Raw genomic sequence first — 16,697 nt, forward strand, 5'->3', positions numbered from 1 at the left:
TCCATCTGGCCCCAAGCACTTGTGAGTGTCTAGCTTTCAGAGCAGGTTCAAAACCATGTCATCATGGATAATGCTGGGCCTGTTCTGTTCCCCACCCCTCTCTTCCAGCACAAGGGGCTGTGTGACCAGGGAACAACTATCTTACTATTAAAGACTGAGGCAAATAAGGCACTAACAAGGGGAAATGGCCTTAAGTTGCGCCAGGGGAAGTTTAGGTTGGATATCAGGAAAAACTTCTTTACAGAAAGGGTTGTTAAGCACTGGAATAGGCTCCCCACAGAGATGGTTGAGTCACCATCCCTAGATGTGTTTAAAAACCTTTTGGATGTGGTGCTCAGGGACATGATTTAGCAGAGGGTTGTTAGGGTAGTATGGTCAGGCTGTGGTTGGACTTGATGATCTTAAAGGTCTTTTCCAACTTGAACAATTCTATGATTCCATGATTCTATGATTCTATGAAGTACCTCAGCCTTATCTTGATCCTTGGTCATTGTGTTCCCCTCTGCATCCAACAAGGGATCAAGATTCTCCCTAGCCTTCCTCTTGCTGTTAATGTTTATAGAAATATTTATTGTTGTCTGTCACCTTAGTGATCAAGTTCAGTTGCACTTTGGCCTTACTAATTTTCTCCCTGCAAAGCTCCACTGCATGTTTGTAATCCACACAAGCTGCTTGCCCCCTCTCCATAAGAACGTAAACCTTCCTTTTGTTCCTGAATTCCAGCCAAAACTCACTGTTCAGCCAGACCAGTCTCCTTCCCTATCAGCTCCTCTCATGACTTAGAGATGATCAGCTCTTGCACCTTTAGAATTACTTCCTTCAAGTATTCCCAGCCTTCCTGGGCTCCCAAGCCCTCTAGAACTACCTCCCAAGGGACTCTCTCAACTACGGTCTGAAAAAGACCAAAGTGTGTCCTCCAGAAGTTCAAGGTGGCAGTTCTGCTGACTCTTCTCTGTGCTTTAACAAGGATTTAAAAATGTATCATTTAATGATCCCTTTGCCACAGACATCCTCCAAAATTTACATCCCCAACAAGATCTTCTCTGTTAACAAGCCACAGGTCCAGAAGTTTGGTTCCCCTTGTTGGCTCCCTCACCATCTGTGTCAGGAAGTTATCCCCCACACACTCCAAGGAACCTCCAAGACTGTTCTCTTTCTGCTGTATTATAAATCCAGCAGATGTCTGGGAAGTTGGAAGTTCCTCAAGAGAACAAAGGGAGACCTCACTCAACTGTCTGTTAAAGTATCTCACCCACCTCTTCATCCTGATTGGGTGGCCTGTAGCAGACTCCCAGAATAATGTCAGTCTTATTGGCCTTCCTCTTGATTCTGACCCATAAGCTCTCAACTCTATCATCATCATTACTTTCCAGACATTCACAATTTTTCTTAACAGAGGGCCACACCACTGCCTTTCCTGCCTTTTTGAAAAGTTGGTAGTCACAGCACTCCAGCCGTGTGAGTCATCCCACCACACTTCCACGATGGTGATAATATCATAGTTCTTCATTTGCACAATGGCCTCCAGCTGCCTTCCTTTTAATGAAGGCAGAAGATTCAAGAGATTCAGAAAACCACAATGTATAGGACTGATGTAGGTATGGGTACATCCACATTTAATCTTTGTACCTATAAAAATATAGGTGCTGGTGGAACATGAGAATATATTGCTGGTTTTTTTAAAATAAAATTAGGCAGATGTAACAGAGGAGCTGACTCTCATAACTGACAGTATTGATTAACCACCAGCTGATATTACTAGGAAAAAAAGCTAACTAAAAAAAACTTGTTAATCAACAGTTATTTAGCATTTGCTTTTAAAACTTTCAATGAAGACATTTGTATTATTGTCACAGGCGAGATTCAGGACTAGCCAAACTTATCTAGCATGATTAGTTCCTATGTTTGTCAAAAATAAGTAATTCATACTGATAATTCTCTAGTTTCCATTTTGCACTCATTTTTTTTTAATATTCCTAAGTGAAGGTACACTTTACAGTCATTTTTCAGCTTTCTAGTAATTTGTTTGCATGGGAAAGATTCCACTTTCAGCATGTTTTTATGTTTTCTCAGCCAATCACTAAGTTTAAAAGAGCTTTTATAACCTAACAGGATGTGATACCACTTCATATCCAACTTAGGTAAAGCCCATTTTATGCCCCAACAAACCTTCGGACTTCCAATGGAGTGATTAGTAGATCAGCCAAAGACACTCCATTCTTAGAGGCTGACTCAGTCGCGCAGAGCCACTTGATTCTCCAGCTCCTCTGCTCATGAGTAATACTAAGTGCCAGCTGAAAGCTGGAGGCCAGGGTCTCACTGTGTTCTTTCCCTCCCCCCACTCAGTGCGGCTCTTCCTTGATGCCACATGCTGAAGAAAAGCAGGCTGACAATGGGTGCAGATGATGAGAGCTTTCATGAGTAGGCCAGCTACACCACACTTGCCTGAGATGAGATTTATCTAGACAAACTGTAGCCAAGAGTCTGGCTTTGTATGTACCACCCATGCTCTACTTTCAGTCTGTGCAAACTACTCTGAATTCCGGCCACAGAAGTAGTAACTTCAGTATAAGAACTGTCATCAGCTGCAGAACTGGAGAAAGAACACCTGCTAATTCGTGTTGGACTGACGCAATGAATGTAATAAAAAACCGTACTGTTATTAGTTCTGGTTTTCAACAAAAGACAAATTATTTATTTGTTTCTTCAAATGAAGCATAACACTAAGGTATAAAGGGTGTATAAATAACATCTGATTGTGCTCCTAAGCTCCATGCTATAACTTTCTTGCAATGACATCCTTCAACAAATTAACTACATCATTACTGTTAAGTATTAATTGCACAAAACAGATACACAAAATATATAATGAGCTAGAAGGAGGACAACATTCTTCCATAATGACAAACAACTGTAACAAGAAATGGAAAAAAAACAAGATTTAGGCTTACACAGATGGCAACACTGAGAGTTTTAAGTCCTCTCTTTGAACACATTACATGTGATAAATAATATGCAAAATACTTAAAGAATTTTGTTGTTGCTTACAGAAGATACTTAGCAAGCAAAGAGCCAGTAGCAACCACTGCCTCATGTTTCATATCCCCATCATTCAATGCAAATTTTTACATTTCATGCAGTAATCCTGAGCTTATTTTCAGTAACATTGAAATGTCATCTATGTTAATTACCAAATACACACAGAACCCAACTATGGGGTCTATTGTATTATTAAGGCATGAAAAAAGAATAACAGTTTATCAGCTCTGAATGCCGCAAATATAGCACAGCAGTTAGAAGGCTCAAAAAAACTCAAAAAGTATCAGTGATGTCTGCGACAAGGCTCACCCAGAACATGGCTGTGAATCATCAGCTTCTAAAAAGATAACAGCATCAAATCCTGGCCTTGCTGACATCAGAGTTTTGCCATTGCCTTGACTGCTGGACCAAGCTTCAGAGCTATCAGGAGTAACTCAAGTCTCCTTTTCATATCCCCAAAAAATTGACAAAATTCCTCTCACTCAAGTCAAGTATGAATTTAAAAACCACTACTATTAATTAGTATTTTAAGTCTATGGTAAGATTCTATTATACAGCATGGCAAGTAGTAAAAAGCCTTTTCAGGAAGTGTTTATTTGTTAGTCTGATTTATTGGTACTTTAAAAGAAGGTGGAATTAGCATGAAAAGCACTTCTGCCAAATTTATGTTGCATTTATAACTTACTTTTAATCTGTAAGTAAAGGCTTTGGAAAGCCAAACACAGGGTGTATAATGCAGTTCTACTGTCCATGGTTCAATATTTCTTCTCAAAGATGAAGAACACTAAAGTCATCAAGAGAAGAACTCATCTGCATAAACTTTAGTATCAGAGTTGTACAGTTCTCCATGTACTGTTTTACATAAGAAATTATTGCAAAATGCCCTGTACTGAGCCAAGGTATTCCAGTTCAATTAAGACATTGAAACTGAAGCCAAATTGGTGGCAAGTTTCACTTTACTCTTGCATTATATCCCACAATGGATCTACAATAGCAAATGATCTTCTAATGATTCTGCTACTGCTAATGCCTGCCCCCCGTGCAGATATTTGCCTAATAGAGCACAGAGTCCACAGATCCAGAAATCTTATCCTTCACGTGAACACAGCCTGTGCTCTATTGTAAAAAGAACCATGGAATGCAGGAGGGACAAAGCTGTGTAAAAGCATCTGTGCATATTCCTTTCCATGCCTGCACTCCCTGCATACACAAACAACCGTCTGACAAAGATGGTGGCATCCAATTTTATTAGTGCAAGGCTTTGAAGAACTTAAAAGATGCACAAATACAGTATAGCTAATATCATCTAAAATATCATTATAATATTGAAAAAAAAAAAAAAAAGGTTTGTCACAATAAACCATTCAAAATATTCTCATTTGAGAAAGGAGGTGAAAAAAAGTTGTTGCATTTAGAATTAATGGGTTAGATTTCATGTGATTTTTGGTTAATTTACACTAACAAATAATATAAAGAAGGCTAAGGCTATGAACTGTTACTGTTTCATTTATAAATATCCACTTCTCCTCTAAAAAAAAAATTGTTACAGAAAAAAGCGGCCAGAACGTTTACGTATGTTGTAAACTGTAATTTGGTTAAGTTAAGCTGTAAAAACCAAACATGTAAGTGAAGTTGAGCACAGTGTAAGAAAAAGCCATTTTTTTTTAATTAACAACTTATTTACAAGTTTAATCAACTAGAGTACATGTCCTGTGTTTGTCACCAATGTTTTATTGTAACTGGTAACTTACACACTTTATAGCAGAACAACAAAAAGAAAAGTTCACTATATCAGCCTTTGTACAGGCTACTTGACTATACACAAGGCATAGTGATCATAATACAACCTAGTCTTCATAATAATTTGTGCACGAAAAGACACCAATCAGATGTTATGTGAACATTACAGTGAAATGACATCACAAGTCCAGTGAAAATTCAGTATAATACAAAACATTTATCCACTGCAAATGACATCTTTTTAAACAACAAGCCTTTACTCAGTAGTAACCTAACCAGAGTCTGATGCAGAAATTTGTTGTGTAGTTATAAGTCTTTTAAGTGAAGCAACCTCTGCAGATAAGTTTGCTATGCCCTGCTTCAAATACAGGTTCTCAGACTCCGAGACATTGTAGACATTGTCTTTTATTTCAACTCCAGTTTTGCAACCATTCTGAATTTTTACATTGAGTTCTTTTTGATGCCAAAGTTCTGGTTTGAGTGACCAGTCTTGGATATTCGTCACCTGAACTGAGAAAGGAGTGTGAGAAGAATGCACCAAGTTCTGTGCACCATGTTTTTCAAGCTCAAAATGTCTTTTTGAGGACATATCGATAGGCGATGACAATTTCTGTGTGGCATCATAGTCATTATCCATTGCTTCCACTTTAACTTGCATGGCTTTGGCTTTAATTCGAAGCTTGTGAGGCAAAGCAGAAGAATTCACTTCTGGAACTTTAACTGTTGCGTGAACATTTTTATGTTCAACTGGAGAATGGATTGGACCCTTAGGAACCTGCTGCTCATCTTCTCCATCAGATGACTTTCCTACAACTCCATCATCAGTTTCTGAAGTTCTAGGGGAATTACTGGAGGACCTATTAACTTGCAAGAGAGGAGGAGAATGTGAGTACATATTGAAGGTAGTTCCCATGTAGTTTGGATATATGGATGCTTTGTATGAACCTCTGTCATCTCTTGGCTCTCTCTCCAATTCCATAGGCTCCTGTTTTATTATCTGGAACTTATTTTCAGGACTTCTGCAGTTGCTTTGTATACAACTTGCTTGAGCATGCTCTACTGATGACGTTTCAGACATATCTGACATAGAGCTTTGAGGAGAATGCTTAATGACAGAAATACAACTGCTACCAACTACAGATGGCTCATGTTCATCTACAAATGAGTTAATGTTTGGTTTGGAACTTTGATAGTCTTGGAAATACACAGTTGTTGAGCTACTGAGTTTCTGTATCTCTTGGGCATAGGCTGCAGAACTAATTAAACCAAACTTTAGCTTCAACGAAAGCAGCTCCGCCTTCAAAGTGGCATTCTCCTCTCCCAGTGCAATTAGTTTGTTCTCTAAGACAAGGTCATTCAGTCGTCGTTTTTCACGAGACCTTTTGGCAGCTTCGTTATTTTTCCGCCTTTTCTCCCAGTACATCGCATCTTTCTTTTCATCTGGAATGAATTCTCGCTTTCTTCGACAAGCTGAAGATTTGCTTTTTCCACTACTTGCTTCAGTAAGTAGTATATCTTCATTTGTAGACAACTCTTCAGACACTTCTGCTAAAGTAGATTTAAGTACCATGATTTTGTCCACATTGCTACTCGTGTCAACAGGTCCGTGTTCCTTTTTAAGGGTCTGCATTTTTCTCAGCTGCATCAGAAACAATTTGTAGTAGATCTACAGTGAGCAATAGAGCAAGCTATTTCTCCAGTACTTCTCACTCCACAACTTGTTAAATACAACAGTTTTAAATCCACACACATTCTTCTGTTTGTTTCATAGTTTCAAACAAAAGCTCCCAGATCCAATTTTTTGGTAGAACAAACAGGAATCTTCTGGGGAAAAAAAAAGAACCTGGAAAAAGCAGAGAAGTTGATTACTATTTAGAAACCACTGATTTGAGGAATGCAAAAGTAACATTAAAAACAGTAGCATTAGGTTTGTTAAACCTGCTGTTGCCTGAAGGAGGATCAATGCTGAAGCAACTAATACTCTGCACTCTACCTAGGTAGCAGATTTGCTTCCAAAGCAAATACAATGTGATCCAGAGAGGAAGAAATAAAATCAATTTTAAAAGTGGGTTTTGATGCTACTATAACGCAATGATAGAACATTTTGTGGTATCACTGACCAACTTCAACCTTTAATACTTAACACTGGAAGACACTAGGCACATTCATGAGCAGCACTGGGACGTATCCTGTTCCTCTACATTAAAATATCTCTTCTGAAGATAGTTGTGGTGCCTGACTTAGAAATGCTCTGCATGCGAGTTCTTCATGGATTAAAAAATAAATTGATTTAGAGATACTGGAGTGCTTTCGATTGTCTTAAAATCACAGCACTATCCATTGAAGCTATTAAAGATGTAATGATTGGTTTTGTACCCTGTAAAAAATATAAACAGATATACATACCTAAATACAAATGTTTATTCACATACATGGGGTTCTAACATGCTTTTTTTTTTTTTTAAAATCAATCATACTGACTCAAACAAGTAAACAAAATTCTGACATCTGCCCGTTAAAAAAAAAATCTGATGAAGAAAATGCATTAGGTAATTTTTTTCTTACCTCTTACAAAGAAAACACTTAAGCCAGTGTTGAAAAATACATTAGAGAATAAACATTAACATAACTTGATAAGTAGTTTTGTTATATCAAAGTAATGTTTAATACTACTGAGGCATGCACATCCTTGAAAAGCAGCGTTTACAGTGAAGTAAAAGTTTAGATGTAAAAGTCTTGCCACTAGCAAAGAAAACTAGATAACATTTAGCTTAAGACACTTTGATCATTAAAAACGAACTCAGCACTTAAATGACTTTTTTTAAATTTAGTCCCTCTTAAAGCAAAAAAATACTTCATCATTAGATCTTGACCTGAGATACAGCTTCTCACTATCTCATTTTCCAGTCAGTCACATTCCTGGTAAAATTAATATAGCATACAAATAGTTTTTATAGCACTCACTATTGCATCAGCACTGATTCTTGCCTCTACAATAACAGATAAGCTACTTGAAATTAGTATCACTACTTATCGGAAATGTTTTTACAATTGCTATTGATACTAATTTAAATATTATCAGTTTGGAAAGTCACAGAAGAATTAATAAATCTTATTCTGCCAGTTTCTCTTTTCCAGAAAGCAAAGAGAAGTGAATGATGTAATAACAATAAAGCAGGGTCATAAAGATTCAGGTTTCAGGCTGAGTTCTGTTCCATTAAACCACGACAATTCTTCTGTCACAAAAAATCAGCACATTTAATAGAACAGCTAAGTACAATTTCCTAAAATCCATAGTTAATTACTGACATGTAAGTATTTGTTTTCAATAATACAGACTTAATGGAAAATAGAGTTAGAAGCCAGCCACATCAAAGACATTGTCTAACGCTTCAGTGCAAGAGCAGCAACATGAATTTCTGTATTTGTAAAACAGAAAGTAATTACATAGTTAGATCCTGATCCAAACTTTTAACTGGTGTCAAAAGGAAATTTCTGTCAAGTTAAATAGCAGCTGAATCAGGTTTTTTTTTAAAAAAAAGAGCTCCACAACATAGCAACATCTGTTTTATATAAAATGTTGCTATCGTTTATATATATATATATATATATATATATATACACATATATATACACATATATAAAACATGAATGTGCTACGTTGTGTAACTTATTTTGTATATATACATATATAATGCATGGACTTTAAAAAGTAGAAGTAAGACAGATCACCAGAATTTCTTGTAAAATATTCATACTGTGTAAGGTGGTTTTACAAAACATGGAGAAAAATACTGAGATTTAATTTCATTATCCCACAGCACTGGGAACGCACAGCTACTGATCCACAGTCATCTTTACTCATCAGTCTTATTCACCTGTGCTATTAACAACGTACAGGCTTCTTTGGAAATGCATCCACCTTCTACGACACAGAAGTACATGCAGTTTAACATATACTGAGTACCTAAGAAATCATCACCTGTCTCTTAATATGAAACTCAATCAACTTTTATTAAGGCTAAAAGTGTTAAAAATTACTACTGTGGAATTTCAAGGCCTTACCAATGCAGGAAACTGACTGAATTTCACAATACTTGAGAGCTAAACTCAAAGCCAAGTAACACTCATTCTCTCAGGAAAGGGATATTAATGTGTATATTCCATTATTTTCTATGTATAGAACACAAATTCAAGATACCCTGGAACATCTACACTTACTTGAAACAGTAGCAGTGGCAAGGAAGTACTTATAAAACCGAGGGTTTATCCTTATTTCTGGAAGAATGATGCTACACATCTTTCAACACAAACGTGTTTTTTTTTCCCCCTCTTATACTCCAATCTTGCATTTCCACCCTGTAAAAGTCTTAAACATGACTACCCTGAGATAAGAACCATGGTTGTGTAGTTTCCAGCTCAAAGTTTATCCAACACTATTCACATCTGGGGAAAATACAAGAACTGAAAACAACGGATAAAAATAATTAGCAGAAAGTTTGTTGTTATTCCAAATGAACGTAGACTAATGACATACTTTGCCAGTAATACTGTTTGCGTATCAGTAAAAATTCAACTGCACGTTCAAACAATCTCAATGCTGGCACTGAGCTGCACTTAAAACCTAAAAGCACGCAGAGTTTGTATCCGTCAGATACAAGCCAGCCAGAGTCCATCAGTAAGGTTGTGAAAGACAGAAGTGTAACCCACTGGCAGTCATACTGAGTTGCTATTTATGTATTTCTTTCTAATGCCATTACTTCTGTGAACTTGCAAAACTACTGTAAATCTTTGTTCAGTGCTTTCCACCTTTTACTTGAGCTCTTATATCACAATAACTGGACTTGCTGTTTTAGCAAGCAGCAAGCTTACTCCAAGCAGGAGTAAGAGTTTGTTTTTTTTAATACATCTCCATGTGGATCAGACCAATACTAAGTCTGTAAACAAAGTAAATTCCATCTGATGACAATGGCAAAACACCTTCAATAAAAACTGCCATCTCATTTCACTTGCGTTTTACTATTCCACTGGAAAATGCAGTATTTATACATGAATTAATGAGCTGCAATTATTCCTCTGACAATACTTCAAATTCCAATATTTTCCCTTAGGATTAATTTTTCAATTGTTTTATCACTCCCTGATAAAGTATTATAAAACCAACATTTAACACTGCCTTACATTAGTCACCGTTGAATTATTTTTTTTTTACTTGGTTGATGTTAATGACATTGAGAGCCAATTCAACAATGCAGAAACACTCAACCCTATTAACTACAGACCCAGTCTTGCTCCCACAGCAATTACGCCATTGGCTTGAATAGAAGCAGGATACAATCCCAGTTCCAAGCATTAATGAGACTCTTTACAGAACTCATAGTACTGAAGCAAAAAATTATGCATACAGAAATCAAGAAAAGTATTTCTTGAGATCTGTGCATTAAGTGATCTGATTGAGTCAAAACAATACATTAAGGATCTGATCCTAGGGACTTCTGGATTCAGTAGGGAATATAGGGAATATAGGGAATTCTGGATTGTAGTATCTGAAATATTTCAAAAGGTTGTAGGACAGGTTCACAATCTGGCTTCTCTGTTTCATGTAATCTAATTACACAAGTCAGTTCTGCTCTTGAGAATGTACATGGGCTTCCACACATATATGTAAGTAATACACAGTTACTGTGTGTTACCCTGTGAGGTAACTTATCCGTTTTTATCAAAATATTATTTGTATTTATCAAAATAATTCATGTTCTCTCCAAGGATATATTTCAAAACAGATCCTGGAATAAGAAAGCTAATTACATTCTTCTGATAGACTTATCAAGCAAAATTAAATACTATTTCTAATAATTGACTGCTGTCAAACAAACTTCACTTTTGTGTGGCCAAATGCATCTCACAATCCTGCGAAGTGCAGAAATACATTAAAAGCTCACTAATAAATGCATGTGCATGCTTTTAGTTGCTGTTTCCCATGTTTTGCATAGGTTTTGTAAGCTATACTGCTGTCATTCTGTCACAGGTTATTTATTTTGAAAACATGTCTACACATCAGAAAAGCTACTGCAGAACCCACTCACAAGTAGTAAAATGCCAGATTGTATTCTAAACTTTGAAAAACTGAAGAACACACTTCATACTGTCATCTCCCAAATGTTTTAAAAACATTTGCTAACTATCTAAAGACTTTTATATGGTACAGAAAGATGATCATCCACATTGCTCACACAGGACACAAAGCCATGTTCGTAAGTTTTAATAGTGAACACATTGTAACACTGCTTAAACACTTTGGAACTACTCAACCTCTACAGTGAGCTACTCTACAGCTACTGGTTTTCCCAGACAAAAACTAAGCCACAGGTTTCTCCACATCTGTCGAGCTTAGAATAATTTGGAAATACTCTCCAGCTGAAGACATGACCCCCAAATCCAATTCCAATCTCCAATGAAATTGGAGACAACCCAGTGGGAGACAAGACACCTTGTCTTGTCTGTAAAACTATGCTCCTATTTAAGAAAAGCTTTAATGCTGCCTCCACTGGAATAGTGACTGATCCTGTCCCTAGGATGACTTACTGGGCAAGAGGGTCCAGGCAATTTAGAACAAATTAAGTTCAAGCTTTCTAGAAAGAAAAAAGATAAACACAATTTATGCTGTAACAGACAAGTTACCCAACATCACAGAAGGGAAGAGCACTAGAAATATGGATGTTATCATCAATTATTGCTATTACATAGCTACATTCACATATAGACCATGAATCCATCACAACAGCAAGGAGCAATACAGGACTACTGCTCCCACACAGAGCTCCCTTTTCTTACAACTTCATGGACATCTTAAGAGCTTACGGTTCCAGGATCAACATGTAATTAGGTCAGTGGAGCACTGATGATGATAGCTTTATACAAGATGACCTATTTTTTGCTAAAACGTTGATTTGCTCATTGAAAGTAACGGTACATGTCTAAATAATGTATTTCATGGAAACACCAAGAATCATTTCTTTATTATGATATTTTTCAATCACATCTTTAAAAGATGACTAAGCTCATAACTGGAATCAAAACAGTAATGCATTTTTGTATTACCCACCTCCAATCTGTACCCATAAAGTCACTGTCATACGTAATTTTTTTTTTTTTTTTTTAAGAGATTTTTTGTTTTACAATAACTATTTAAGCTGCTGTTTATCTTAATAATTACAAACTCATTCATTCAGACAGAGCTTGCTTCGCAAAGGTAAATCACACAAACTGCACAAATAAAAATGACTATTTTGGAGGGACTAATCATATGTTAAAAGGTAGCAGTTTGTCAGAAAGGTCAATCAAGGTTAATAGGCGCTAATCTGACTCATATTCTTAGGAAGACTGTACGGTTGTATCACACCTGCTTAACTTTTTTTCCCCAAACTACCTGCCCTGGTTTAAGCAGGGATAGGGTGGGGGGAAAAACTTCTAAGAACGGTATTCAGTGTCAGGAGAAACATTAAAACTGAGAAATGCAGTACTAATCATGTAAATATTTAATTATACTTACATACTATATGGTATGTATATGTGTACATAAATCATGTCACTTAATTTAACTATCACGTTACTTCCCAAAATTTCACTAAAATCCCAATAGAAACAGCAGGAACTGAAGTAACAGTACACTTCTCATTTCAACAGCTATGTGATGTAGGAAAAACTACACTGTGCAAAGCAATCACTTAATAGTAACAGTGCTCTGGGAATAAGAACTATGTTCTCCTAATTAAGGACCATTAAAAAATATAAAATCACTTGTTAATTATTCTGGCAATAAATGGCTCTTTTCAATTGAACTGTGTTCTTAAAATGCCAAGCATGGGTCAGACCTTTGGCTGACCTAAATTTATATAGCGCTACTTAAAAGCAGCAGAATTACGTCAATTAATCCCAGTAGGTACACTAAACATGTATCACGCTATATAACCAAAGTGCAAACATGAAATAAACACAATCTGTAAAATGCTGACTACCACTTACTGCAAATGGAACAGAGAAATAGCAACCTTCAGAGCTCCAATGCCACAACAGGCCAGATTTGAAGAGCACCACCACCTGCATCAAGCTCTTTTCAGTTATGCACCACTCCCTAGAGAAGTTCTTGCTGCACTGACACATGCTTCCCTGCAGTTAACCTATCTCTGTGGCACAAACTGGTAAAACTAGTAACTATTCAAGTACATTAGGACAAAATTGAAAATTACACTAAGATGGAACAACTCAAAAAATGAAAAAAGTTCTTAAATGAGCCTTTCTGTAGAACAGGTTTGTGTGTTATCTGTTACCAGATCCAGCCTCAAAATATGAAATTCAATTCTAAGTTGACTAATGAGAAAAGAAAACAACAGGATTCCTAAGGAGGACAATCATAATTCACTTCAGATCTACCTCTCAATACAAGAAGTTTTTAAGAACGTTGCTTCCATCACATTCTGAATCAAGCCCAACTATATTCTCGGTTATGCAATCCTATTTTTTGACAGTCATGCTTGTTATTGGTACTAGACAGTTACAAACCCTAACTTAAAAATACAATTTTTTTTTCTCCATACGCTGTAAAATACTGTAACTGAAATCATCTGACATTTCGTCTTAGAGCACACTGTAGCAATTGGCCATCTATTCGCATATTTTTTATATTACATATCCTAAGCACATTCGTATCTCATAACTGGCTGTAATGATCATGGCAAGGTCACCTAGAAGAGTCAATTAAGCTGATGACTCAGATACATTGCTTAACAGTGTGTAATAAGACACAAACAGAGAATTTTATTGTTCACGTTATTGCATCATAGTGATGTTATAACAGGAAGATTACTGTCTGGAAAAAAACCTATTGCATAAACATAGTTTGCATAACTATCTGCTAAAATAAGTCAATTTAAAAGGAGCTAAAGTTTCATTTCTGATTTTTATTTCACAATAAAGATTTGGAAAAAAAAAACAGCATGGTACTGGTATCTTTTGTGGAATGTGCACTACTTGCATTGCCATACACAACGTCTGCACATTTAACGAACTTCAGCTCAAACATAAGAAACACCATTATTCCTTAAGAAAAGATTAGATGTGGAGGGTCAATTAAGTTCATATTGCTCATGGGAAGGTTGTAAGGTTTTTGACACCTTCCAGATCTGTTCTTTTTACAAAAAAAAAAAAAAAAAAAAAAAAAAAAAAAAAAAAAACACCAGCAGAAACATGAAGCTCCAAAGTCAAATCCTCAAAGCTGGATAAATAAGGATAAGAGTCTCCTACAGAATGAGCCAAAAATAGAAAAGAAAAAAAAAAAAATGGAAAGTAGACTGTTGTAAAGAGATTTAGTACTTCAACAGTCACAGAAATATGTCTATAACATGAGAGTGTTTGAAGTATTATCTTCAATTCAGTGATATTGCAGATCTTTTATTCAGCAATCCTCAAGCTGTTGGCTTAAACTGGGTCTGTAGGTCACAGCCCAAATCCTTATTCATTCACATTTCTTATCAAAATCAACATTTTGATTGAACGAGGAGTGTAAAAGTGATGCATGCAGCATTGTTTTAAACTGCCCCCTGGATTGAATTAATTACCGAGGAGGGAAAAAATGACTCAAAGTAGGTTACGCATACAGGAGTGAGCACAATGCAGCTGAGAACAACCATTCAACTCACAAGAACAAGGAAAAATCAGGCTGCTTGCTGCTCTTAACAGAACTCCAGGGGTTCACTATCGGAGCTGAACTTGACCCCCACAGCCAAGCAGCAAGCGACAAAAAAGTTTGTATATTACTGACACTACTGCACTTTTTGAATACTTTTGAATACTTCACTGTTTCTATCTACAGCAAATACTATGAAACACAGGGCAAGCGTATGCAGAGCTAACATTACCTTTAGAGGTCCTGGTCACAAAGAGTGATTCTGGTTCTCTCTGGTTGGAGGATCTTTACGGACACACGTAAAAACTGCCAAACGCTTAAGGCAGCGCTCGCAGGGTTGCTCCCGGAAAGCACGAAGCACTGCCTGACCCCAGAGCAGCGCTGTGCCACGGAGTACCGAAGTGACTTGGCAAAACAGCACCATTGGGCAATAGCCATTTTTGACTCGCCTGTTACGTAAGGAGAACGCCGAAAACATGGGCATGGCGATGGGGCTGCGCCTCGCCCGCAGGCACTGTGCACCGCAGAGCACGGGCCCTTTGTCTGCTGCTGCAGCCCGGACACGACGAGCTCTGGGCCGTGCCGCCCGGCGGTTTCGCAGCCACGCTGCGAGACGCGGGGGCCACAAAGGCGGCCCGGCCCGGCTCGCTCCCTCCGCGCGGTCCCGCGCCGCCGCCGCCGCCCCCCCGCCCGCTTCGGCCCAGAACAAAGGGCTGCGGGGTAGGGGAAGCGGCAGCGCCCCCAGCCCTCACCCGCTGCCGCGGGGCGCCTGCCGGCCTCCGCCAGGCCGCAGCCAACGGCCGCCAACGGCCTCGCGGATAAGGGACGCGGCGGCCTCACGGGGAGCGGGACCGGGGCGGCGGCGCCCCCGGCGGCCGCGCTGCCCACCGCGGCTGAGGCTGTCATACTGACCTACTTGTGCACCGTGGGGCGGGGCCGGGCCGCGCTGCGCCGCCGGCCGTGGGGCGCCGTCCCGCTGCCGCTCGGCGCGGTGACAGCTTCGCGACACGGCCCTTCTCACAGAGACGGTCTCTTTTTCGAGGAACGGGGGCCGAGAGCCGAAACCGGGGCACGGCGGCGCCCGGCGGAGCGCCTCCGCCAGTAGCGCCCGACCGGAGCGGCTCCGCGGGCGCGAGGCTCGCAGCCGGGACGCGTCGAGTACCGCTGCCAGACCGCGGGGACTAAACGTACCGGGGCGGACCCTGCGACGGGCACGGCGCGGCAGCCCCGGTCGCTCCGTAGCGAGGCGGATCCCCCGCCGCGCCCGGCCCGCCGCCAGCGGCCCCGCGTTACATAATGCCACATTTCCAGGAACTACGATGCGGCCCGTCCCGCGGCGCCGGCAATACTGCGACAGCGCTGACGGAGCCGCCCGCGCCGCGGCATCCCGCCCGCACCCCGCCCAGCGGCGCGTCCTGCTCCGGGCACGGAAGGCCGACCCCGAGGACGCGGGGGGCGCAGCGCTGGAACTCGCAGCGCAGCGTTCGGCGGCGGCCGTCGGCGTGAAGCGCGTTATGTAACGGCCGCCACGGACCCGGGCGACGCGCGGTCGCGGGAGGGCGCCGCCAGTCGCAAAGCAACGCAACGCAACGCCTCGCCCCGCGCACGACTGTACCCGCCGCGCCTTCCTACCTTGAGTGTTCGGCGGGGCGCCAACCATCCGGCGAGCGAAGCGAGGCGAGAACGCTGCGCTGTGCCGAGTCGTGCCGTGCCCCTGGCAGCGTCGCCCCGCTTGCCCGTACGCGAGACGAGCGAGAGCGTGCAGCGGCCACGGCGGCGCGGAGGGATGTGTGTTAGTAGGTCAGAGTTGCGCGGCACGGAGCGCGCATCCCGCATGCCAGCCGCGCCGCACCGTGACTGGCGGCCGCCGCGCCCCAATCGGCAACTGGCGCCTCCGAGAGACGGCCAATGAAGGCGGGCGGAGGCGGGGCGAGGCGGAGCAAGGGGGGGGGGGGCGTGGTACAGTAGGTCTGTGTGCTGGCGATTGCATAACGGCCGGCGGGATTGGGGGTGGTGCGACGAGTACTGGCACTTACGTAACCAGGCGTGCGGCGATCGGGGGGGGCGCTAGGCCCGCGGCTCCGCCCCTGCGATGGGTCTGGCGGTCGGGCTGCGGCAGAGGCTGTGGGGGGGTTTCCTGAGGAGTTCGTGTTCTTCGGCGAGAGGCTCGGCCGCTGGTGCAGGGGTCGGGGTGCAGGCGGTTGTCCGGGCAGGGAATGGCAGGTCGTCTTTC

The 16,697-nt window shown here is 40.7% G+C and overlaps 1 protein-coding gene across 2 annotated transcripts; it reads right to left on the reverse strand.

The window, feature by feature from the left end:
• Window positions 1-4,741: 4,741 nt before the first annotated feature.
• NFIL3 (nuclear factor, interleukin 3 regulated) lies at window positions 4,742-16,216 on the reverse strand. Of its 2 annotated transcripts, none has more exons than XM_042866326.1 (2): window positions 16,097-16,216; window positions 4,742-6,622 (listed from the first exon to the last, which is right to left on the reverse strand). In XM_042866326.1, the coding sequence occupies exon 2, from the start codon at window positions 6,422-6,424 to the stop codon at window positions 5,051-5,053; it is 1,374 nt and encodes a 457-aa protein (XP_042722260.1). In that variant the 5' UTR covers window positions 6,425-6,622; window positions 16,097-16,216; the 3' UTR covers window positions 4,742-5,050. The 2 variants fall into 2 exon arrangements, with proteins under 2 accessions (XP_042722260.1, XP_042722261.1); XM_042866327.1 differs by lacking the exon at window positions 16,097-16,216 and adding an exon at window positions 14,697-14,993.
• Between the last annotated feature and the right edge of the window lie 481 nt (window positions 16,217-16,697).

Source organism: Lagopus leucura, unplaced genomic scaffold (assembly GCF_019238085.1).
Source record: "Lagopus leucura isolate 7727_CA_CO unplaced genomic scaffold, USGS_WTPT01 Super-Scaffold_810, whole genome shotgun sequence".
In the NCBI taxonomy this organism is placed as follows: Eukaryota; Metazoa; Chordata; class Aves; order Galliformes; family Phasianidae; genus Lagopus; species Lagopus leucura.

Bases quoted from the DNA above. Each gene is read 5' to 3' on its own strand.
- NFIL3 (XM_042866326.1), bottom strand. From the start codon at position 6,424: ATGCAGCTGAGAAAAATGCAGACCCTTAAAAAGGAACACGGACCTGTT.